The 24230-nt window shown below is 45.3% G+C and overlaps 2 protein-coding genes across 4 annotated transcripts in view; one reads left to right on the top strand and one right to left on the bottom strand.

Moving 5' to 3' along the window:
* Positions 1-9697, bottom strand: part of paip1 (poly(A) binding protein interacting protein 1) — a 73799-nt gene extending 64102 nt beyond the window's left edge. The window contains exon 1 of the mRNA XM_078431199.1: positions 9599-9697. Within this exon, the coding sequence (XP_078287325.1) occupies positions 9599-9683 (85 nt within the window). The 5' untranslated portion in view covers positions 9684-9697. The remainder of the gene's footprint in view (positions 1-9598) is intronic.
* A 1857-nt stretch (positions 9698-11554) lies between these two features.
* The window catches only part of lifra (LIF receptor subunit alpha a), a 156106-nt gene continuing 143430 nt past the window's right edge, over positions 11555-24230 (top strand). For all 3 annotated transcript variants that reach the window (XM_078431171.1, XM_078431154.1, XM_078431162.1), the window contains exon 1: positions 11555-11817. The gene's annotated coding sequence lies outside the window, so the exon portion shown is untranslated. The remainder of the gene's footprint in view (positions 11818-24230) is intronic.

Genomic DNA, 24230 nt, shown 5'->3' with positions numbered 1-24230 from the left:
CCTGTCAGAGTCCAGGACCGAGCGGCTGTAGAACATTCACAAGGGGGTGGGTGAGCAGCCGAATGTGATTGTGCCCGTTGGCCAAAGTCGGAAAAGGGATGAGGTCATGCAAAGTGAAAGGCAATTAGGCAGAAGATTAAAAACGAGGACCGACAGGGTAGCGATCTCTGGATCATTGAATGTAGACTTATCAGATGTAGATAGACACATACAGCTTGATTAACTCAGCGGGACAGAAGGAACTCTGGAGAGAAGGAATGAATGGTTAACATTTCGGGTCGAGACCCTTCGTCAGACATCAGATGTAGACTTACACCATAACAATTTTTCCCAGTGTACCCTCGAGCTCCTGCCTATTAAAGTTGTAGTTTGCCTTACTCCAGTTTAGTACTTTCCCACAAGGTCCAGCCTTCTCCCTATTCAAAACAATCTTAAAGCATAAGGAGATGTCTCGCCCGCCACGGACTGATCTCGGATGACCTGCCCGGAAGGCCCGGCTCGCCCGCCGCGGTCTCCGGTGGGACCGTGAACTCGCCTGAAAGCTCGCGGTCAGTGGGTCCATGAACTCGCCCGAAGGCTTGTCGGTTATCGGGACCAGGAACCCGCACGAAGGCTCGTCGGGCGGCATAACCAGGAGGAACCTGGAGAGGTCGGAAGCGAGGAGCAAGGGCCGGTGGGTGGGTGAACTGGGGCAATGCCTCCAGTGCCTTCAGGTCGGCTGCAGGAGGCGACCCCAGGACACAAAGATGGTTGGACAAGGAGGAGAGGGACGTCGGTTCACGGGAAGTGTTCCACTACATCGAGCGCGTGGGCCGAACTTTGAATAATTGTGCCAGTAATGGTGATGCCCGCATGTGTAATATATGCAAAATGAATTTCATTGTGCAGCTGCATATGTGACAAAGAAAGCACCATTGACCATTGCCTCACTATTCCCATTAAAACACTGGTAACATGGCCAGGCTCATTTCACAGGGCCCACTATGTTCCCTTCTCAGGTTAGACTGTCCACATATTGTTGCAAGAAACTCTTAGATACACAGGTAACTTGGTTACAGGGCGGTATCTATGCCTTTCGTGATTTTGCATACCCCCACAGGTTCACCCCTCAGCCTCCACTACTCCAGGTGCAAAAGACCCAGCTTGTCAAGTTTCCCCTGAAACCTCAAACCTTCCAGACCTGGTAACATCCATTTTCGGTGAGTCTAAAGATACAACGTGGAACAGGCCCTTCAACCCACTGAGTCCGAGCCGACCAGCAATTACCTGCACACGAGTTCCATCCCAAACGCTAGGTACAATTTACAGAAGCCAATTACCCAACAAACGTGCACATCTTTGGAATGTGGGAGGAAACCGGAGCACCCGGAGAAAATCCACGCGGTCACGGGGAGAACGTACAAACTCCATACACATAGCACCCAGTCAGGATTAATCCCGAGTCCCTGACGCCGTAAGGCAGCAACTCTACCGCTGCGCCACTGTGCCACCCTTGTTACTTTATTTACCTTTTCCAGTTTAATACCTTTCCAGTAATAGGTAATAGGGTGACTAGAACTGTACATTGTTGCTGCAGATGTGGCCTTATTATCGTTTTGTACACCTGTACATGACATCCCTCTTCCCCTACTCAATACCCTGATAGATGAAGGCAAGTGCGCCAAATGCCCTTTTCACCATCCTGTCTACTTGTGTCGTCACTTTCCTGGAAATATGTACTTGCTTCCCAGGTTTTTCTGTTCCACAATATTCCCCAGGGCCCTACAGCAGTCCTGAACAACTATCTACCTCATTGGATACACTCGGACCACTTTTGATCGGACCTTACCGGCTCTATCTTGCACTAAATGTTATTCACAATATTCCCTTCATCGTGTATCTGTACACTGTGAATGGCTCGATTTTAATCCTGTATAGTCTTTCCACTGACTGGTTAGCATGCAACAAAAGCTTTTCACTGTACCTCGGTACATGTGACAATAAACGAATGACTTTCTTTACCATTTACTGCTTTGTCCTTGCATAAGGTAACACCTCTCATATTTCTTAATTAAAACTCTTTCTGCCATTCCTCGGCCTATTGGCCCAGTTGATGAAGATCTCAGATAATCTTCCACTATATCACCAATTTTGGCGTCATCTGCAAACCCGGTCATTCCTCCTTCTCCCCACTCCCGTCGGGCAGAAGATACAGAACCTTGAAAGTGCACAGCACCAGATCAAGAACAGCTTCTTCCCCTCTGTTATCAGGCTTCTGAATGGTCCTTCCGTAAGCTAGGGTACCGTCCGATTCACCTCTACCCCATTGCGGGCATTGGAATTTGTCTCTGGAACAAAGTCTACTCCGCCATTCAACATGGCTGATCCACCTATGGAAATTGAAAACCTAATTCAAAAAGGACAAATTAAAAAATTTACCTCTATTATGTATAATTTAATCCAAAAAAGACACCTAAACAAGGAATCCATATATCAAGGCGAAGATGGGAGACGGATTTGAATATTAATATTGATGGAACAAATTGGTCAAAATTATGCCTTGACAGTATGAAAAATACAATAAATGTTCGATTTAGATTAGTACAATATAACTTTTTACACCAATTATATATGACACCACAAAAATGAAAGAGAATAAACCCAAGCTTATCTGACCAATGTTTTCGGTGCAATCAAGAAATTGGTACTTTTTTTCATTCTACTTGGTCCTGTTCAAAAATTCAACCTTTTTGGACAAATTTAAGAGGTTTTTTGGAACAGATTATTGGAATACAACTCCCACATAGCCCAAGACTTTTTTTATTGGGTGATGTTAAAGGGATAAAACCACAACTTAAAATGAATAAATATCAGAAAGAATTTATAAAAATTGCATTAGCAGTAGCCAAAAAATCTATCGCAGTTACTTGGAAATCAGATTCCTATTTAAACATGGACCGTTGGAATAATGAAATTTCTAATTGTATCCCACTTGAAAAAATTACTTATAACTTAAGAAACAAATATGATACGTTTTTAAATATTTGGCGTCATTATTTACAAAAAATGGGTCTATACACATAGAAGAGTTGCTGATATTCTCGTTGGTCCTTTTGGGGGAGAAGTACATATACATAAATAGTTTATTCTGATTGGAATTCCATGGAGCGTGTTCAGAACTTCCACCACCCAGGCAATCTTTCTGTTTTCTTTATCTTTCCTTTCTTTTTCTTTTTCTTATTAATACAGGGGGAGGGATGTGGGAGGGGGGTTGGGAGGGATGACTTGTTTAAAAAAGTTCTGTAAAACTTAAAAATAAAATAATAAAAAATAAAAAATAAAAAAAACATGGCTGATCCATCTCTCCCTCCTAACCCCATTCTCCTGCCTTCTCTCCGTAACCCCTAACACGTGTACTAATCAAAAATCTATCTCTCTCTGCCTTAAAAATATCCACTGACTTGGCCTCCACTGCCTTCTGCGGCAATGAATTCCACAGATTCACCACCCTCTGACGAAAGAAATTTCTTCTCATCTTCCTAAAAGAACGTCCTTTAATTCTAAGGCTATGACCTCTAGTCCTAGACTCTCCCGCTGGTAGAAACATCCTCTCAACATCCACTCTATCCAAGTCTTTCACTATTCCGTGTGTTTCAATGATGTCCCCCAGTATACACTGGAATTTAGAAGGATGAGGGGGGATCTTATTGAAACATATAAGATAATTAGGGGATTGGACACATTAGAGGCAGATAACATGTTCCCAATGTTGGGGGAGTCCAGAACAAGGGGCCACAGTTTAAGAATAAGGGGTAGGCCATTTAGAACGGAGATGAGGAAGAACTTTTTCAGTCAGAGGGTGGTGAAGTTGTGGAATTCTCTGCCTCAGAAGGCAGTGGAGGCCAGTTCGTTGGATGCTTTCAAGGGAGAGCTGGATAGAGCTCTTAAGGATAGCGGAGTGAGGGGATATGGGGAGAAGGCAGGAACGGGGTACTGATTGAGAGTGATCAGCCATGATCGCATAGAATGGCGGTGCTGGCTCGAAGGGCTGAATGGCCTACTCCTGCACCTATTGTCTATTGTCTATTGTCTATTGTGACAGATTTTAAGGAAATGGAACTGTAGACAAGAAACATTTCCGTATATATGTGGTCTCAACTCAACTAAATGCCCAGCATAATGCAAAAGTATCCACAAATCTATATTTTTCTTGGAACTGAAGCTGAGGTCCCAAGTCATTAATCGCTAAATTAGAAATAGCGAAATACAGAGATTAAAGATAAGTTTTATTCCTAGCCTGCACTTCAGTGTAAAGTCCCTGAAACCTCAGATCCAGCTAGACACACAGCAGCAGGTAAGGATGCTTTCAAGAGAGTGCTAGATAGAGCTCTTAAAGATAGCGGAGTCAGGGGATATGGGGAGAAGGCAGGAACAGGGTGCTGATTGTGAATGATCAGCCATGATCACATTGAATGGCGGTGCTGGCTCGAAGGGCTGAATGGCCTACTCCTGCACCTATTGTCTATTGTTCTAAACTCTAGCGAGTACAGGCCAAGTGCCGACAAACACTCATTAACCTACCCATTCCTGGGATCATTCTCGTAAACCTCCTCTGGACTCTCTCCAGAGCCAGCACAGCCTTCCTCAGACACGGTGCCCAAAATTGCTCATAATATTCCAAATACGGCCTTACCAGCGCCTTACAGAGCCTCAGCATTACATACCTGTCTTTGTATACAAGCTCCCTTGAAATAAATGCCAGCATTGAGTTTGTTTTCTTTACCACCGATTCGACTTGCAGATTAACTGTTTGGGAACCCTGCACCAGCACTCCCAAGTCCTTTTGCACCTCTGAATTCTGGATTCTCTTCCCATTTAGAAAATAGTCTACGCCTTTCTTCCTACTACCGAAATGCATGACTCCACGCTTTGCTGCACTATATTCGGCGGCACGGTGGCGCAGCGGTAGAGTTGCTGCCTTACAGCGAATGCAGCGCCGGAGACTTAGGTTCGATCCTGACTAAGGGCGCCATCTGTACGGAGTTTGTACGTTATCCCCGTGACCTGCGTGGGTTTTCTCCGAGATCTTCGGTTTCCTCCCACACTCCAAAGACGTACAGGTATGTAGATTAATTGGCTGGGCAAATGTTTAAAAAAAATTGTCCCTAGTGGGTGTAGGATAGTGTTAGTGTGCGGGGATCGCTGGGCGTCGCGGACCCGGTGGGCCGAAGGGCCTGTTTCTGCGCTGTATCTCTAAATCTAAAAAAAAATCTAAATTCCATCTGCCACTTCTCTGCTCACTCTCCCAACGTGTCCAAGTCCTTTTGCAGAGTCCCTGCTTTCTCTACACTACCTGCCCTTCCACCTATTTTTGTATCATCCACAAACGTGGCCACAAAGCCTTCAATCCCCTCGTCCAAATCATTAATATACAACGTGAAGAATAGCAGCCCCAGCACCGACCCCTGCGGAACTCCGATAGTCACTGGCAGCTAACCAGAACAAGCCACCTTTATTGCCACGCTTTGTCTGCTGCCATCCAGCCAACCTGCTATCCATGCTAGTATCTGCCCTTTGATACCGTGTGCTCTCATCTTCTATTGGCAGACTCGCGTGTGGCACTTTATCAAAGGCTTTCTGAAAATCTAAGTAAACAACATCTACTGATTCTCCTTTGTCTGTCCTGCAATTTACTTCTACAAAGAGTTTCATCAAATTTGTCAAGCAAAGCAAAGCCATGCTGACCAGGCCCTTCTCAAAGCCACGCTGACTTCGGCCTATTTTATCATGAACTTCTAAGTACTCCGTAACTTCATCCTTTACAATGGACTTTAAAATCTTACCAACCACCAAAGTCAGAATAACCGGTCTATAGTTCCCACTGTGTAGGAAAGAACTGCAGATGCTGGTTTAAATCGAAGGTAGACACAAAATGCTGGAGTAACTCAGCAGGACAGGCAGCATCTCTGGACAGAAGGAATGGGTTACTGTGATGTTTGGTGGACCGTGTGGGGTGGGAGGACCCATTGCTCCTCCCGTGCAGCAGGTGGCGCTGCACAGGACAAAGGGAGATGTTTTGTAGTTATCTTGGCTGTACACAGTGTGTGGTTGCAGCCATTTTAGTTGTCTTGCTGCCAGCATTGAGTTAATGTAATAAAGATTTCTGTTGTACCTTGAAGACTCGCAAGTTTCATACAGACATATAACAAGAACACGAAAGTCGTGCCAGAAATGGGAGACTTCGGATTGTATCCAAAGACCCAGATAAGAGCCTATTTTTGATTTTTTTAAAAACATGTCTTAGCAATTTCATAATTTCGATCCCGAGCGAGAAAGGTGGTCGTTGTATTTAATGCGCGCTGAGTTTTATTTTGAAAGTATGGAAATTCCGACTGACCTGAGGAAGAAGGCTGTCTTGTGTTCATCAATGTCTCCAGAAACTTTTGCACTACTTCAAAATCTACTTACAGAGGAAGTAAAGGAAGTAACCGAAGTTTCATATGCTGAAATCACAAGGGCTTTGCAGCTCCATTTCGTAGAAAGTCAAAATTTCCTCGCAGCTCGCCTCGATTTCTACTGGACAGTGCAACAGGAAGGGCAATCTATCACCGAATTTCTTGCCGAATTTCGCACCAAGGCAAAGGCATGTGATTTTAAAGCTCAATGCTGCGAAAAATGCTAAGACAATGCGTTGCAGGATAGACTGGTCGCGCATCCATCCAGCAGGCGATTCTCAAGGAATCGGATGCCTCATTGAAGAATGCGCTGCAGTGTGCTAAGATGGCCGAACTGCTAAGTAAAGAACTGCACAAAATGGCCGGCGATACAGCGTCGAAGCTCCCTCAAGAGGTGCATACAGTTTGTCAGACTCGTCGGCAACGCCAGAAACCATTTGATCGACCCAGAGCAAATCCGGAGAAGAAGGGACAGTTTCAGAAGAGCAGTCCCCCTATGGGGGGAGGATCGAAACCCGGCTACCGGTGCGGATCGACTGCTCATCATCACCGTGAGTGCCCGTATATCGAGTCCATTTGTTATGCCTGTTACCGAAAAAGGTCATCTCCAGGCAGTGTGTCAATCCATAGGAAAGCTGAGAAAGGGCAAGAAAGCGCAAAACACAGTCGACTAAATCCCATTTCTATTGAAGTGCTCCGTGTGTCCACGATCACCGACAAGCCGAGGATTTTGCTGTGGGTCTTGAACGTCGATCTACAGTTCCAGGTGGACACTGGTGCGGCTGTGTCGCTAGTGGGTCAGGACATCTGGGAGAGGATCGGATCGCCGAAGCTGAAACCGGCCAACATCCGCCTTTTCGGATACGGACGACGGGCCATTCCCACGAAAGTAAATGCACTGTCGCCGTTTCCTGTAATGGTATGACACAGATGTTGCCGCTGATTGTCGTTGGCAAAGAAGGTACATCCCTGTGCGCCATCAACTGGGTCTGTGCTTTCAAGCTTGACATAAATGCCTTGAACTATGATGGATCAACTATGGCATTGTCATCTCCCACGGACTGCAACATGGTCAGCACGTGCGAGAACAACCTGCAGAAGGTTCTTGACCAGTTTCCGACCATTTTCGCACCTGGACTCGGGCATTGCACAAAGATGAAGGCACGGCTTATACTCAAAGACAATGCCGGCCCTAAGTTCTTCAAACCAAGACCAGTTCCGTTCAGTTGGATGGACGCCGTCGACAAGGAACTCTGCCGTCAGTCTGCCGAAACAACAGCAGTAGCACCAGCAAGCAAGCAGCGACCACCTCTGGAAGCGGGTATGGCTTCAGGAGATCTATACGAGGTGGAGACGATTGTCGACAAAAGGAAAAATAAAAAGAGGAAGTGGGAGTACCTTATACGATGGAAAGGCTATGGAAGTAATGAAGACACTTGGGAACCAGAGTATCACATTCTTCACTGTGAAGAATTTATTGATGAGTTCAATGGACTCAATGCTTCCAAAGAAAAGCAAACTAATAATACTCTTCAGGAGCAAAAGCGGGGTTCAATGGCTAGAGATGGAAAGCATGCTCTGGGGGATAACAAGAACATCGTAGCTATGAAAACAGTGCATTCCAGAACCACTGCAAGCGGAGTACAGATTATGTCTTACAGAAAGACTGATAACTCGTTTCAGAATGGCGATGCTAGACACAGCAAAAATGCATTACAGTTTGACAATACCCCAAGGCGACATATTCAGGAATAGAGACATTCAAACTGGAAAGGGGGAGTTTGATGTTTGCTGGACCTTGTGGGGTGGGAGGACCCATTGCTCCCCCCGTGCAGCAGGTGGCGCTGCACAGGACAAAGGGAGATGTTTTGTACATAGTTATCTTGGCTGTACACAGTGTGAGTGTCCAGTCAGATTGTGTGGTTGCAGCCATTTTAGTTGTCTTGCTGCCAGCATTGAGTTAATGTAATAAAGATTTCTGTTGTACCTTGAAGACTCTCAAGTTTCATACAGACATAGAACAAGAACACGAAAGTTACGTTTCGAGTCGGGTCGAAAGTTACGTTTCAGTCTGAAGAAAGGACTCGACCCGAAATGTCACCCATTCCTTCCCTCCAGAGATACTACCTGTCCTGCTGAATTACTCCAGCATTTTGTGTCTACCTATAGTCCTCACTATTCTGCTCTGCTCCTTTCTTCTGCAGCTGAGTAATATTGGCAATTTCCCAATCATCTGGGACCTCTCCTGTCTCTAGTGATTCTTGAAATATCACTGTCAATGCCTCCACAATTTCAGAATCCTAGGGTGCAGTCCATCTGGTCCAGGTGACGTATCCACCTTCAGCCCTTTCAGCTTCCCAAGCACCTTTCCCTAGTAATAGCCACTCCACTAACTTCCAACTCTCTTGAATTTCAGGCACACTGTTGGTATCTTCCACTGTGAAGACTGATGCAAAAGAGTTATTCAACTCCTCTGCCATTTCTTTATTCCCCATTATCACTTCTCCTGCATCATTCTCCAGCGGCCCAACTTCCACTCTTGCCTCTTTTTTACTCTTTATATAGCTGAAGAAACTCTTAGCTAGCTTACCTTCGTATTTCATCTTTTCTCCTCGTATTGCCTTTTTAGTAACCCTCTGTTGTTCTTTAAAAGCATCCCAATCCTTTGGCTTCCCACTAATCTTTGTTATGTTATACGCCTTCCCTTTTAGTTTTATACTGTCCTTGATTTCCCTTGTCAGCCACGGTCACCTCTTTCTCCCCCTAGAATCTTTCTTCCTTTTTGGAATGAAAAGATCCAGCATCTTCCAGATTATTCCCAGAAATTCCTGCCATTGCTGTTGTACGGTCACCCCATGCTATGGTCCCTTTCCAGTCAACTTTGGCCAGTTCCTACCTCATGCCTCTTTAGTCCCTTTTGCTCAGCTGCAATACCGAAACATCCGATTTCATCTTCTCCCTCTCAAATTGCAAATTCAAACTTATCATGTTGTGGTGGCTACCTCCTAATGGTTCGGTTACCTTGAGTTCCCTTGATGCGCTACAATGCTGAGATCTATATTCTGCACTCTGCAACTTCCCCTTTGCTCTACCTATTGTACATGAGTGTATTTATGTTTGGTTTTATCCGCTCAGATCATGCAAAACAAAGCTTTTCACTGTACCTCGATTCCTACCTTCCCTCCTTACACGTTCACACCCTCCCCTCGCGTAATCCATCATGTCCTTCGTGTCTTCTCCACTCTCCATCTCCCTCCACTTCCACGTTCCCCATCTTCCCTCCATGTGCCCCCTCTCCCCTTCCCTCTCATTCCTTCCCTCCTTTTACATGTTCCCTTCCCCCTGTGCGCTCCCTCTGTGGTCCTTCATGTTGCTCACCTCCCCCTCACATGCTCCCCCACCTCTCTCCCCCTCACATGTTCCCCCACCTCTCTCCCCCTCACATGCTCCCCACCTTTGCTCGCTCCCCTCACCCCAGCCCTCTCTCCCCCAATCCCTCATCCTCACCCCCACCCATCCCTCTTCCCACCCTTCCCCTCACTCCTCCCACCCTTCCCTCTCCTCCACCCATCCCTTATTCTCTCCCCCCACTCCTCCTCCTCTCCACCACCGCTCCCTCCTCCCCACTCCCACTCTCTCCCCTCTCTCGACCCACCTCCCTCTCTCCTCCCCCTCCCTTCCCCCAGCCCCTCCCTCTCCCCTAACCTTCCCTCTCTCCCCTACCTCTCCCTCTCTACTCACCCATCCTCTCCCTCCCCTGCCCTCCCTCATCCTCTCCCCTACCGCTCCCTCTCCCCTACCCCTCCTCTTCCTCCCCTCATCCTCTTCCCCTCCCACTCTCCCCTAACCCCCACCCTCCCTCATCCTCTCCCCTACTCCACCACCCTCCCTCTCTCCCCACCCTTCCTTCCCCCTACCCTTCCCCTGTCCCCTAGTCCTCCCTCTCTACACCTCCCACTCCCTACCCCTCCCTCCTTCTCTCTCCCTCTCTCCTCACCCCCTCCCTTCCTCCCTCATCCTATCTCCCCTACCCCTCTCTCTTCCTCTCTCCTCACCCCTCCCTCATCCTCTCTCCCCTACCCCTCCTTCCTCCCTCTCTCCTCACCCCCTCTCCCCACCCCTCTCTTCCTCTCTCCTCACCCCCTCCCTCATCCTCTCTCCCCTTCCCCTCCTTCCTCCCTCTCTCCTCACCCTCCCTCATCCTCTCTCCCCTACACCTCCCTCTTTCCCCTACCCCTTTCCCCCACCCCTCCCTCTACTCCTCCTCTCACTCCCTCCTCTTCTATACCCCTCCCCCTCTCTCCCCTACCCCTCTCTTCTTCTCTCCCTTACCCTCCCTAGCTCCCCTTCCCTCTCTCTCCCCCCTTCCCTCTCCTTCCCCCTCTCTCCCCTTCCCTCTTCCCCCCTCTCCTTCCCCCTTCCCTCTCCTTCCCCCTCTCTCTCCCCTTCCCTCTCCTTCCCCCTCTCTCTCCCCTTCCCTCTCCTTCCCCCTCTCTCTCTCCTTCCCCCTCTCTCTCCCCTTCCCTCTCCTTCCCCCTCTCTCTCCCCTTCCCTCTTCCCCCCTCTCCTTCCCCCTTCCCTCTCCTTCCCCCTCTCTCTCCCCTTCCCTCTCCTTCCCCCTCTCTCTCCCCTTCCCTCTCCTTCCCCCCTCTCTCTCCCCTTCCCTCTCCTTCCCCCCTCTCTCTCCCCTTCCCTCTCCTTCCCCCCTCTCTCCCCTTCCCTCTCTCTCCCCTTCCCTCTCTCCCCTTCCCTCTCCCCCCCTCTCTCCTCTTCCCGCTCCTTCCTCCCTCTTCTTCAACTCTCTCCCCTTCCCTATCTCCCCTCCCCCTCTCTCTCCTTCTCCCTTCCCTATCTCTCCTTCTCCCTTCCCTATCTCCCCTTCCCTATCTCCCCTCCCCCCTTCCATCTCTCTCCTTCTCCCTTCCCTATCTCTCCCCCCCCACGATCATCTCCAACCGCCTCTCCCGCCGCGCGCGCGCCCTCACCCTCGCGCCCACCCGCGCGCGCCCTCGCCCTCGCGCCCACCCGCGCGCGCCCTCGCCCTCGCCCTCACCCTCGCGTCCACCCGCCCTCGCCCTCGCCCTCACGCCCACCCGCGCGCTCCACCAGTGCAGCCACCAGTCGGCCGCGGCGGCCGTGGGGGGAGTTGGACGTGCGTTCCGCTGTCTCCACGCCCTCTAGCTGCTGCGACCAACGACGGGCCCTCACCCGCCTCTCCTCCCCTCTCCTCTCTGGTTGCTGCCCTAAACAGTCCCGCCGCCTCTTCTCTCTCCTTTCCTCTCCCTTCCCCTCCTCTCGGTGACGGACGGTCGCCCCCCCCCCCCACCCCCACATGCTCGGAGCTCGCTGCCGCAGTCTCTCTCCATTTCATCCCCGCTGACCGGTGAGTTACTGCTTCGACTTTGTTAATAAATCCCCAGGCAGGGGATCCGATCCGATCCGCGGCCACGTTAGACGGCGCTTGTTGTGCTGAGACAGTAACAGGGTGGGAGTAGTTGGGTACACAGCCGGAGCTGGGACGAGACCAGACACAACAGGGAATCAAATGATGAAAGACATACTTCACTGTACTTATGTGTGTGTATATATATATCACAAAATGCTGGAGTAACTCAGCAGGTCAGGCAGCATCTCAGGAGAGAAGGAATGGGATCTCTCCTGCTGAGAAGCTGCCTGACCTGCTGAGTTACTCCAACATTTTGTGATATATATATATATATATATATATATATACACACACACACACATAAGTACAGTGAAGTATGTCTTTCATCATTTGATTCCCTGTTGTGTCTGGTCTCTTCCATGTTGTGAATAAATACCTTCGATTTGTACCAGTATCTGCAGTTATTTTCTTACACTATATATATATATATATATCACAATAAGCTCGAGTGGACTTGGCTGTATGATGATCCTGTGACTGTGTAGGAAGGAACTGCAGATGCTGAAGGTAGACACAAAACACCGAAGATAGACACAAGGAGCAACGAACTCAACAACGGGACAGACTGCATCTCTATAGAAAAGGAATAGGCAACGTCTCGGGTCGAGAAAGACCTTCGAGACAAGAGAGAGTGAGAGAGAGAGAGACTATAGATGCCGGGACATGGAGTAGGAAAACAGTGCTGCATGTGTTCAATTGTTGCGTGTTCTTGTATTACAACGACTTTCAATGCTTGTTTTAAGTTGAAATTAGAGAATTGTAACATGGGCAAGGTAGCAAATGACAGCAAACAAATTGCTGGGGGGACTCGGCATCCGTGGAGGCAATCGACAGAAGGTTTCCAGACCTTACTCGATGACTGTTGCATTTTCCTACATTGTAATGATGACTACGCCTGGTTTTTTTTTTAAGTATAAAATTATGCCAGCAAAATACTGCAATCCGGAGCAAACCAAAAAGGTTTCTATGACTAAATTGTTGCATTTTCTTCGACTACGCTTGTTTTTTAAGTTGAAATTTAGAATTGAAACATGGGCAAGCTAGCAAATGACAGCAAAGTGCTAAAGGGACTGAGAGGATCAGGCAGTGTCGGTGATGAGAATGGACAGCAGAAAGGGTTCCATACTGTAGAGTTTAGAGATACACCACGGAATACAGGTCCTTCGACCCACCAGGTCCATGCCCAGCGATCACCCCGTTCCATTGCACTATCCTACAATTTACATTTATACCGATTAACCTACAAACCTGCATGTCTTTGGATTGTGGGAGGAAACCGGAGCACTCGGAGAAAACCCGCGCAGGGCACGTACAAACTCCATACTGACAGCGCCTAAAGTCAGGATCGAACCCAGGTCTTCTGTGCTGTAAGGAAGCAACTCTACCGTTGTGTCACCGGGCTCTATCAGTGTAATCGTTGCATTTTTCCTACAAATTTAATTTAGCCTAAAAAATTACCCTTTAGGTCAAGGTATGAAAACGTTTAAAGTAAGTGGACTTCGGTATTTGAAACTCAGCAGGTCAGGCTGCTTCTTGAGAAAAGAAAGGTTCCCATACAGTATAACTATATGGCTTTAATTGTGGTTACAAGAAACTGCATACGTTGATTTACATGAAAAAGACACAGTGCTGGGGTAACTCAGAGTGTCAGACAGAATCTCTAGAGAACATGGATAGGTATCTACCTGTTTTTTCGTTGAAATATAGAATTATAAAATGGCCAAGCAGCAAATAACTGCAAACAATTTAGCTTAAAAATATTACATTTTAAGTCAAGGCATTAAAACATTTCAAGTAAATAGATTTGGGAATTTGAATCTCAGCAGGGCAGGGAGCATCGGTAGAGGAAAGAAAGTTTTTTGTGCTATATGATTCTATGACTCTAATTAGCCATAGAGGCATACACCACGGAAACAAGCCCTTCAGCCCAACCTTCACATGCCGGCCAAGCCGCCTCATCTACACTAGTCCCACCTGCCTGCATTTGGCCCATATCCCTGTAAACCTCTCCTAACAATGTACCTATCCAAATGCCTTTTAAATGTTGTCAGGGTATTTGCCTCAAACTACCTCCCCTGGCAGCTCGTTCAATATACTTATCGCCCTTTGTGTGAAAAAGTTGCTCCTCAGGTTCATATTAAATTTTTTCCTATCTCACATTAAACCTATTTCCTCTGGCACTTGATTTATTCTCGGTAGAAAACTGTTGATCGTATACACCTCTATGAGATCACTCTTCAGTTTCCTGCTGAGGACTATGTCTCGGACATGGTGGTCTGCAGCACAGGGGTTCCGCAGGGAACAGTGCTAGCTCCATTCCTGTTCACCCTGTATACTGCGGACATCAGGCACAGCTCTGCAAACTGCTATCTACTGCTTCTCTGACGACTCTGCCATCGTCGGCCTCATCACAGGCGACGATGATAGGGCGAACAGAGAACTGATCAAGGAGTTTGTGGACTGGTGCCAGCGGAACCGCCTCCGGATCAACACGGGGAAAACCAGGGAGATGGTGATGGACTTCCGCAGGCACAGCCATGTCCCCCCGACACCGGTGAACATCTAGGGAATGGACATCGGGAGGGTGGACTCTTATAAGTACCTGGGTGTTTACCTCAACAATAAACTTGACTGGACCGAAAACATCATAGCACTGTACAAAAAGGGCCAGAATAGACTTTATCTGCTGAGGAGACTCAGGTCCTTTGGAGTGCAGGGGGAACTCCTCATGACCTTCTACAACACGGTGGTTGCATCAGCCATTTTCTATGGAGTGGTCTGCTGGAGCAGCAGCATCTCAGCAGCGGAGGGGAAGAGACTCGACAAGCTGATCAGGAAGGCCAGCTCTGTCCTGGGTTGTCCCCTCGACTCAATACAGGCGGTGGGAGAGAGGAGGATGATGGCAAAGAAAACATCGCTGCTGGACAATGACTCCCACCCCATGCAGGACACTGTCACTGCACTGAGTAGCTCCTTCAGTGACAGACTCCTTCACCCCAAGTGTGTGAAGGAGAGATATCGGAGGTCCTTCCTTCCCATTGCTGTGAGACTGCACAACCAGCGCTACTCCCAGCAGACCAGTCAACAGTAACAGTTAAGGAATACGCAGTAAATGGTGACAATTTATCCTTGTCTTTATTTTTATTTATAATTAATGATCTCTTGCTATCCACTTTGCTGCTGTAACACTGCAAATTTCCCCGGTGTGGGACAAACAAAGGAATATATATACACTATATACAATATATACAATCTCCCCCTGTAGCTCAGGCCCTCACTTCCTGGCAACAGGAAATACATCCTCGTATTTCCTCTAAAATGTCCTCAAATGTTTCCTCGCATCCTCAAATTGTTACATTTTCCTACATTGTAATGATGACTATGCCTTTAAAAAAAGTCAAAGTATAAAATTCTGCCAGCTCACAAGCAGAAAAAGGTTAATTGCTGCATTTCCTTGTATTACAATTATTATGTCCATTTTAAGTTGAAATCTTGAATTATAAGAACGGCAAGAGGCCAATACTGGAAAGAATAGCAAAAATAAAAAGTGCTGCAGGGGCTCAGAGGGTCGGGCAGCATCTGTGGTGGCAATGGACAGAAGAAGGGTTTCCATACCCTATGACTCTTATCATTGTTGGTCATTATAAAAATGATTATGCCAGGTTTTAAGTCAAAATATAAAATTATAAAATGGGCAAGCCAGCAAATAGCTGTAAATAAGAGCAAAAGCACTGGAGGCACTCACTAGGTTGGGCAGCATTGGTGGAGGGAAATGGACAGATATGTTGGGTTGGGACCCTTCTTCAGACTGATGGAGTAGGAGGGTAGAAAGAGACGGGGGTGGAGGGTGGTAGGAAGATAATTGCTGGGATCATTCATGTCTCTGAGTTTTTTTAATCAACAATCCCCCTGCTTTAAAGGTGTTCTGGTTAATGTAGAAGACTGATAATTCGTTGTTGGCTAATGTGCTTATAAAGAGCGTAAATAGTGTTTAATTGTCATATGCACTGGAAACGGAACAATAAAATTCCCATTTCCTGCAGCTTTACAGGCACATTAACGCAATAAAACACAAATGAATATATAATAATGTCATGCAATAAATTAGTAATCAGTAATACAAGGTAACCACACCACAATAATGCAAAAAGGAAGTATACAGTGGAGCTAAAACGAAGGCCGTCGTGGTTTGGTGCTGAAGTAGGATTGTGGTCAGGAGTTGCAGTGTGGTTTATGAGCCTAATGGTTGCCGGGAAGAAGCCAGATTGACAGATTCTTGATTAGTAAGGGTGTCAGGAGTTGGGGAGAAGGCAAGAGAATGGGGTTGAGAGGGAAAAATAAATTAGCCATCATTAAAAGGCGGAGTAGACGATGGCTGAATGGCTTAATTCTGCTCCTTTAACTTGTGAACTTATGAACCTGCCAGGCTTTGTCCAGCCTTTCCAGACAATCAGACTGAAGAAGGGTCCTGACCCGAAACATCACCAATCCGTGGACACCAGAGCTGCTGCCTGACCTGCTGAGTTACTCCAGCACTTTGTGTCAGTTTTTGTAAACCAGCATCTGCAGTTCCTTGTTTCTACACTTTAGTATTTTGTTCTTTGGTTTATTTTTGTTCAGATATTGATGTTGTCAGCAATTACATGTCAGAGTTTCATGTTTAAACCAAAGCAGGAACGTTTGGTGGTGTTTCAGCAACATGTTTTCAATATTTTTTCGAGTCAATTCCATTCCTGAAATAGTCTGGTTTATTGAATGTTACATCAGAAGTGTCTGCAAAGCTGAAACAGGCAATTCAGGCCTGCCAGTCCTTGCTAATGCTCCCCTGAATCTGCCTCCCGTCTTATCAAGGTTTAGCAGCTGCATCATTTTGGTTCGTTCTCCCCTGTGCTTATCTTTACTATCTTTCAACTATGTTCTCTGTGGGAACGAGTTCCTTTTTCTGTGTAAAGCTGTCTAAATTCCGAACACGATTTCTTGCTGACAGTCTTGTATGTATTATATATCACCTCCAGTTTTGCTTCTCTTCAAAATTGGAAACACGCACACTGTTCCTCTTTATTGATTCTGTATAATTGCTCCACAGAGTTGTCAGCTTACACCTTCAGCCTACCTTTCAAGAGAAAATATTGCTGTGTCAATTCGTCGTGTTTCCTCGCCGAACAACAGTCGTTACACTTCAAGGGAAATTAATGCAATTGATGGTGCTTTAAAAGCATTTCCCACCATCATTTAAATGTCATTTGCCGGAATTGGTTGACGCTGAATATATTTTACATGGTCCTTGTCACACATCTTGTCAAACATCTTGACATGTTTGATTTATTTCTCAGTAAATCGACTTTCCCTTACATGTTTTTGGCCTTTACCCCAACCACTTAATTATATAGGTACCTGCAAACATGTTTCGGTTTGAGAATTTCTTCTCTTTTGGATTGTAAAAGTTATGGTTTCTAGTTTTTGATTCCCCAATAAGTCTTCTACCAGAACTTCCCATCATCACTTTGTATCTGTCCATTTTTCTAAAATAATTGCAGGGAAATTCTGACTTTTAAAAATTGATGCAGACGGTAGCAATAATTATGAATGTCCTAATCATGTATCTGTCAGTTAGGGTACATAATGCCAACAAATATCTTTCAATACTCTGCCTTTCTATACTCTGCCTTGCTCACACCTATTCTTTGGTGATTAAAATGGTTGTCTAAGTATCTCTAAATGATTCTGAGACTAAGGGGTAAAACATTTCAGATCATCTCATATCTTATCTTAAACATAGAAACATAGAAAAATAGGTGCAAGAGTAGGCCACTCGGCCTTTCGAGCCAGCACTGCCATTCAATATGATCATGGCTGATCATCTAAAATCAGTACCCTGTTCCTTCTTTTTCCCCATATCCCTTGATTCCTTTATCCCTAAGACCTAAATCTAACTCCCTCAAAACATCCAGTGAATTGGCCTTCTGCGGCAGAGAATTCCACAGATTCACAACTCTCCAATGCCTTCTATAGAGATATCTGCTGAGGGCAATTTTTCTCATTATGTGCATTATCTGCATTGCTGCTTATTTTGTATATCTCTCAGCTTCTTCCTCACCCTTTTCTATCCAAGGAAAACAAACCCGGCCTATCCAGTCTCACCTCGTACTTATCTCTTGAAATAATATCTGCTCCACCTTGGGCAACGTTCACGTGTATCTCTTCTGCACCTTCTCCCGTGCAATCGTGTACTGCTTATAGCGTGGCTGAACACATTACTTAAGTTGTGATTTGACTGATATTTTATATGATTGCTCTTGTATTCTGTGCTAACGAAAGCAACAATCCTGTATGCCTTGTCCACCATCTTATCTATTTGTGCTACTGCTTTCAGTGATACTTAGAAAATAATCAAGGCCCTCTGATTCTCAGTACTTCCTATGACATTCCATTGATCTTGCATATTCTGCTTTTTCTGTCCTAAAATGGGCGGCACGGTAGCACAGCGGTAGAGTTGCTGCCTTACCTGGTTCGGCAGCATGGGTTCAACCCTGATTATGGGTCTGTCTTTACAGAGTTTGTATGTTCGACCCGTGACCAGCGTGGGTTTTGTCTGGGATCTCCGGTTTCCTCCCACACTCCAAAGATATACAGATTTGTAGGCTAATTGGTTTGGTATAATTGTAAATTGTCCCTAGTGTGCGTAGGTTAGCGTTAGTGTGCTGGGATCACTGGTCAGTGCGGACAGTGGGCTGAATGGGCCTGTTTCTGTGCTGTATCTCTAAACTAAACTAGGCTAATCATTGTGCTTTAAGAAGGATGAGTTGATGAGCATATTTTAGATTTGTTTTAAAAGAAAACGCAAAGTGTATTTTGAATGCAAGGTCAATTCAATTTCTGTATTTTCACTATATTAATTAAGATGATTTGGCCTAAAAACGTACTTCTTTTTTTTGTGTTAGATTTACCTTGGTACTCTTTTCGTCAAGACGTTAAAACATTTAAAGTAAATAGATTTGGGTATTTGAAACTTCTCAATATTTGTTTTCTGACCCCATTGGTTGTAGTTTCCAAACTCCTGTTTAGGTCTATGAACCACATTCTCTTTCATATTAAATGGAGATAAGAAAAATATTTATTAAGCTCTTGATTTTGAGGTTGTGCCCACATATCTGCATTGAAAGATTAACAAAATTCTAATGGGAATGACAATCATTCCATGAATTGGATGGGATTTACAAGGCTGAGGGGCGGGTGAGGCTAGCTGGATGACCTTTTAATAGAGCTGGTATTGATGTGATAGGTCTTCCTGTCCAATATTAGAGTCAAAGAGTATTTCAGCGAGGAAATGGGCCCTATGGCCCAACTTCTACATGCAGATCTCAGGTTCCATTTTCCTGCACCTGGTCCATCAATATACTAAAACTTTCATTTGTTTGTTTGTTTGTTTGTTCTTGAACTACAGCCAAAACGGTACACGAAAGCGCAACAAATTTAGACCCACCTTACTCACCTTCGTCCTTTGGTGCTAATGGAAGATGTTCCATTGAAATTGTTGTTATATTTTAAAAGTTATTCACGTTTGAAAGTTTAAATCTATCTCCGAGGGAGGGGGAGGGTGGGAGGGGGAAGAGGGAGGATAAGGGGGGAGGAGGGAGGCTAAGGGGGTTGAGGGGGATGGAGTGGGGGGGAGGGGGGAGGAAAGGGGGGGATGAGTGGGTAGAGGGGAGGTGGGGAGGAGAGGGTGCTGCACCAATGCAGGAGAGGTTTGGGCCCAACGGGTCCACTTGGTCTAGTATCCCTCTAAAGCTCTCCAAATCTTAATCGTCTTTTAAATATTGTAATATTACCTGCCTCAACCATTTCCTCTGGCAGCATGTTCCATATATCCACCACCTTATGTGTGAACATCTTGCCTCTTGGATTTTCTTTAAATCTTTCCCCTTTCACCTGAAGGCTATGCTCTCTCATGTTAGACTCCCCCCCTCCGGGATAAAGACTGTGACCATCCATCTTGTCTATGTACCTCATGATTATATAAACCTCTTTTTGGTCACCCATCAGCCTCCTTTGCTGCAGGGAAAACGGTCCCAGTCTATTGAAACTCTCCTTACAACTGAAGCTCCCCAGTCCTATCAACATCTTGTGAATTTTTTTCTGCACTCTCTCTAGCTTAATCACATCCATCATGTAGTATGGCTATCGGTACTGCACAGAATATTCCAGATGTGGTCTCACTAATGTTTAGTAGAGTTGTAAGATGATGTGATAACTCTTGTATTTAATGCCCTGTTTGATGAAGACAATCAGGCGACATGTCTTCTCTACCACCTTGTCCATCTGTGCCACACTCACTCTGTCTGTCCTGCCGTAGTTTAACTTCCCAAAATACATTACTTCGGGCTTGCCCAAATTAAATTCCATCTCTGTCGTTCCTTTGCTCATTTTCCCAGTTGATCTAGGTCCTGCTGTAAACTTAGACAACCTTCTTCACTGTCCACCGCACCATAAACCTCGGTGCCGTCCGTGAGTTGATTCCTCATTCTCATCCAAATTGTTAATGTATAGATTCTTTCAGTGTTCATGATTCCTAGACATCGATGTGGAATTTCCAATGAGAGATAAAGTACTGTGTAAATGTACTCAAATGAATGACTTTGGTAATCTATTTGTGTATTTAAACCCTTTCTCAACTGTACATCGAACATAGAAAAAGTACAGCACAGGAACAGTCTCTAAAAGTCTCTATTATATCTGCCTCCATCACCACTCCTGGCAGCACATTCCCGGCACCTACCATCCTCTGTGTTTAAAAAAAACTTGCCCTGCACATCTCCTTTAAACTTTGCCCCTTTCACCATAAAGCTATGCCCTTTAGTCTTTGACATTTCCAAAAGGTTCTGACTGTCTACTCTACCTGGGCTTATAATTTTATGTACTTCTATCAGGTGTTCCAGAGAAAACAATCCAAGATTGTCCCACCACTCCTTGTAGCAAATACCCTTTAATGCTGTCAGCCTTCTGGTAAAGATGTTGCGAATTTTTTTTTATTGCAAAGGAATAATTTTCTATCATTGTGATTTTCTTCGCCAAGGGAATTCAAGCATTAACTGCCCAGAGCTATTAGACTAATTTATGTGTTGGTGAATTGTATGTACTAATAGCAAGTGTTCGGCATGTGTTCCTGAAGGGTATGATCTGCAATTGGAGTCCAAAAACCTGAAAATTACTTTAGAGTGTAAACAGAATTTGCATTTCAACAGAACCATTCATATTATTGGGGGCTAAAAACACTGTTTATCTTTTGAGAGACATCTGAAATGTGGTAATGTAGGAAATATGCAGCTAATTTATATACATAGCTCCTTTAGCAATACAATAAGCTGCAGATAATGCCTTACTGAAGTGGTTGTGACTGCAATTACTCAGGTGCATTTGAACAGATCAATTCCAGTGTAGCCATGATTGTGGAAACAAAATTGTTGAAGTTTACTTTGTGAGAAGACAGCAGCTGTTTAAATATACGTTCCTCTTGTAATTTTTTTTCATTGTGTCTGAGCCTTTTGTGTTTATAGGGTACCTAGTCGAAATAGTGTACCTTGGAGCTTAAGGACTGAATGCCATTATCTCGGCTCAAATAAAAACAGAAACAGATGGAAACACTTGGATTGTGGAAAGTGAAACAGATAATGTTTCGGGTTAATTTCATCAGATTTCCAGCATTTGCAGTTTCTTAATTTTTGTTGTCTGAATGTTTATGATAACCTGCTGTGTGCAAGTTTCGAAGATATTGCAGGGACGAGGGATTGAGCAGTAGGGAGAGGTTAGACAGGCCAGGACTTTGTTCCTCGGAGCGCAGGAGGATGAGGGGTGATGTTATTTATAAAGGTGTATAAAATCATGTAAGGCATGGATAAGGTGAATGCACATAAACTTTTCCCCATGGTAGGGGAATCAAGAACTAGAGGGCAAAGGTTTAAGGTGAGAGGGGAAATATTTGAAAGTAACCTGAGGTACATCATTCTATATATATTTCTTTGATCATTGTCTGCTTTGATCTGTAATTTTCAGACCTTACTCATCCACATATCTCTAGTCTCCCTCTTCCCTGACTCTCAGTCTGAAGAAGGGTCTCGACCTGAAACATCCCCCATTCCTTCTCTCCACAGATGCTGACAGTCCCGCTGAGTTACTCCAGCATTGTGTATCTACTGAGGGATAATTGTTTCACATGGGGTGTGGTATGGATATGGAACAAGCTGGTAGAGTAAGTGGTTGGGCAGGTACAAGAACAATATTTAAAAGACACTTGAGCAAATATATGGGAAGGGAAGGTTGAGAGGGATAGGGATCAAACTCGGAAAATGTGACTAACTTGGATGGGCATCTTAGTCAGCTTGATGAGCCGAAGGGCTTGGTTCCATTTGGTATGATACTATGACTAATTATTGTGATCAATTACCACTTATTTTTAAGTAAAAATATAGAATTGTAAAATGGACAAGCCAGCAAATAATGGCATACAAAATTCAAAGATTTGTGATTTTTCATACCGGGTAGAAGGCTCTCCAGCAAGACAGAAAGAAAAACACATTTATCTGGCACCTTTCGTGCCCCTTTCAAAACACTCAGAATAGCTTAAGTGCCAGTAATGTAATTTTGATGAAACACAATCACTGTTGTAATGCGGAAAGCATGAGAGTCAATTTACTTGCACAGACTTGCACAGAAAGCTTTACATCAAATGCTGTATAATTTGGTGAAAGGAATGTTGTTCTGATGGAAATCTCAGTGAGTACAACGATATAAACAGGTTTTGCGAACAAGGTTGGATTATTCTTAATGTAAAAGTGTTTGTTTGTGGGATGTGGGTAACCTAGGCAACACAATATTGCCCTAATAAAATCAATGCAGGGTGGAGTGGAGCCACGGATTTAACGCAGGAACAGATTCACGTAAAGGGACGTCAATTAGTTAATTGGTTTTAGGACAAGTTGCTATCTTGATCATTTGTTCCACTGATTGCTCATATATCATATTCGTGTTGGTTTATTATTGCTGCATGTACTGCAATGCGGTGAAAATCTTTGCTTTGCAGCCAAATCAAACCATACTTGAGTGCCACAGGTAGTTCATAAGAGAAAATAAACAGTGCAGGCCATAGTGCCACAGCTACAGAGTGAGCGCAGATATAAAGTGCAAAGGCAGTAACAGGAAATTTGAATTAGAACGAGAGAGACGTGGTGGGGTTGGTTGCAGGGAGGCCGATTTGCGTGATGGACTGGGCTGCGTTCACAACTCTGCTGTTTCTCGTGACCATGGGCAGAGCCGTTCCCATACCAAGCTGTGATGCATCCCATTAGGCTCCTTTCCCTGATGCATTTGTAGAGATTGGTGCGGGTCATTGGAGACATGCAGAACTTTCTTAATTTTCTGAGGAAGTACAGGCATTGGTCTGCTTTCTTGGTCATATCGTTGATATTCATGATCATAAGTTCATAATTGATAGGAGCAGAATTAATCCATTTGGCCCATCAAGTCCACTCTACCATTCATTCATTCATTCATTCATTCATTCATTCATTCATTCATGTCTGATCTATCTTTCACTCTCAACGCCATTCTCCTAGCTTCTTTGCCATGGTTGGACCAGGCCAAATTCTCGGTCATATTTTCACCAAGAAACTTGAAACTCTGACATAGAGATAGACAATAGACAATAGACAATAGGTGCAGGAGTAGGCCATTCAGCCCTTCGAGCCAGCACCGCCATTCAATGCGATCATGGCTGATCACTCTCAATCAGTACCCCGTTCCTGCCTTCACCCCATACCCCCTCACTCCGCTATCCTTAAGAGCTCTATCCAGCTCTCTCTTGAAAGCATCCGACGAACTGGCCTCCACTGCCTTCCGAGGCAGAGAATTCCACACCTTCACCACTCTCTGACTGAAAAAGTTCTTCCTCATCTCCGTTCTAAATGGCCTACCCCTTATTCTTAAATTGTGGCCCCTTGTTCTGGACTCCCCCAACATTGGGAACATGTTTCCTGCCTCTAATGTGTCCAATCCCCTAATTATCTTATATGTTTCAATAAGATCCCCCCTCATCCTTCTAAATTCCAGTGTATACAAGCCCAATCGCTCCAGCCTTTCAACATACCACAGTCCCGCCATTCCGGGAATTAACCTAGTGAACCTACGCTGCACGCCCTCCATAGCAAGAATATCCTTCCTCAAATTTGGAGACCAAAACTGCACACAGTACTCCAGGTGCAGTCTCACCAGGGCCCGGTACAACTGTAGAAGGACCTTTTTGCTCCTATACTCAACTCCTCTTGTTATGAAGGCCAACATTCCATTGGCTTTCTTAA

Source organism: Rhinoraja longicauda, chromosome 3 (genome assembly GCF_053455715.1).
Source record: "Rhinoraja longicauda isolate Sanriku21f chromosome 3, sRhiLon1.1, whole genome shotgun sequence".
Lineage (NCBI taxonomy): Eukaryota > Metazoa > Chordata > Chondrichthyes > Rajiformes > Arhynchobatidae > Rhinoraja > Rhinoraja longicauda.
Note: the sequence above shows the minus strand (reverse complement) of the source record. Positions and strands in the feature narration are given on the sequence as shown.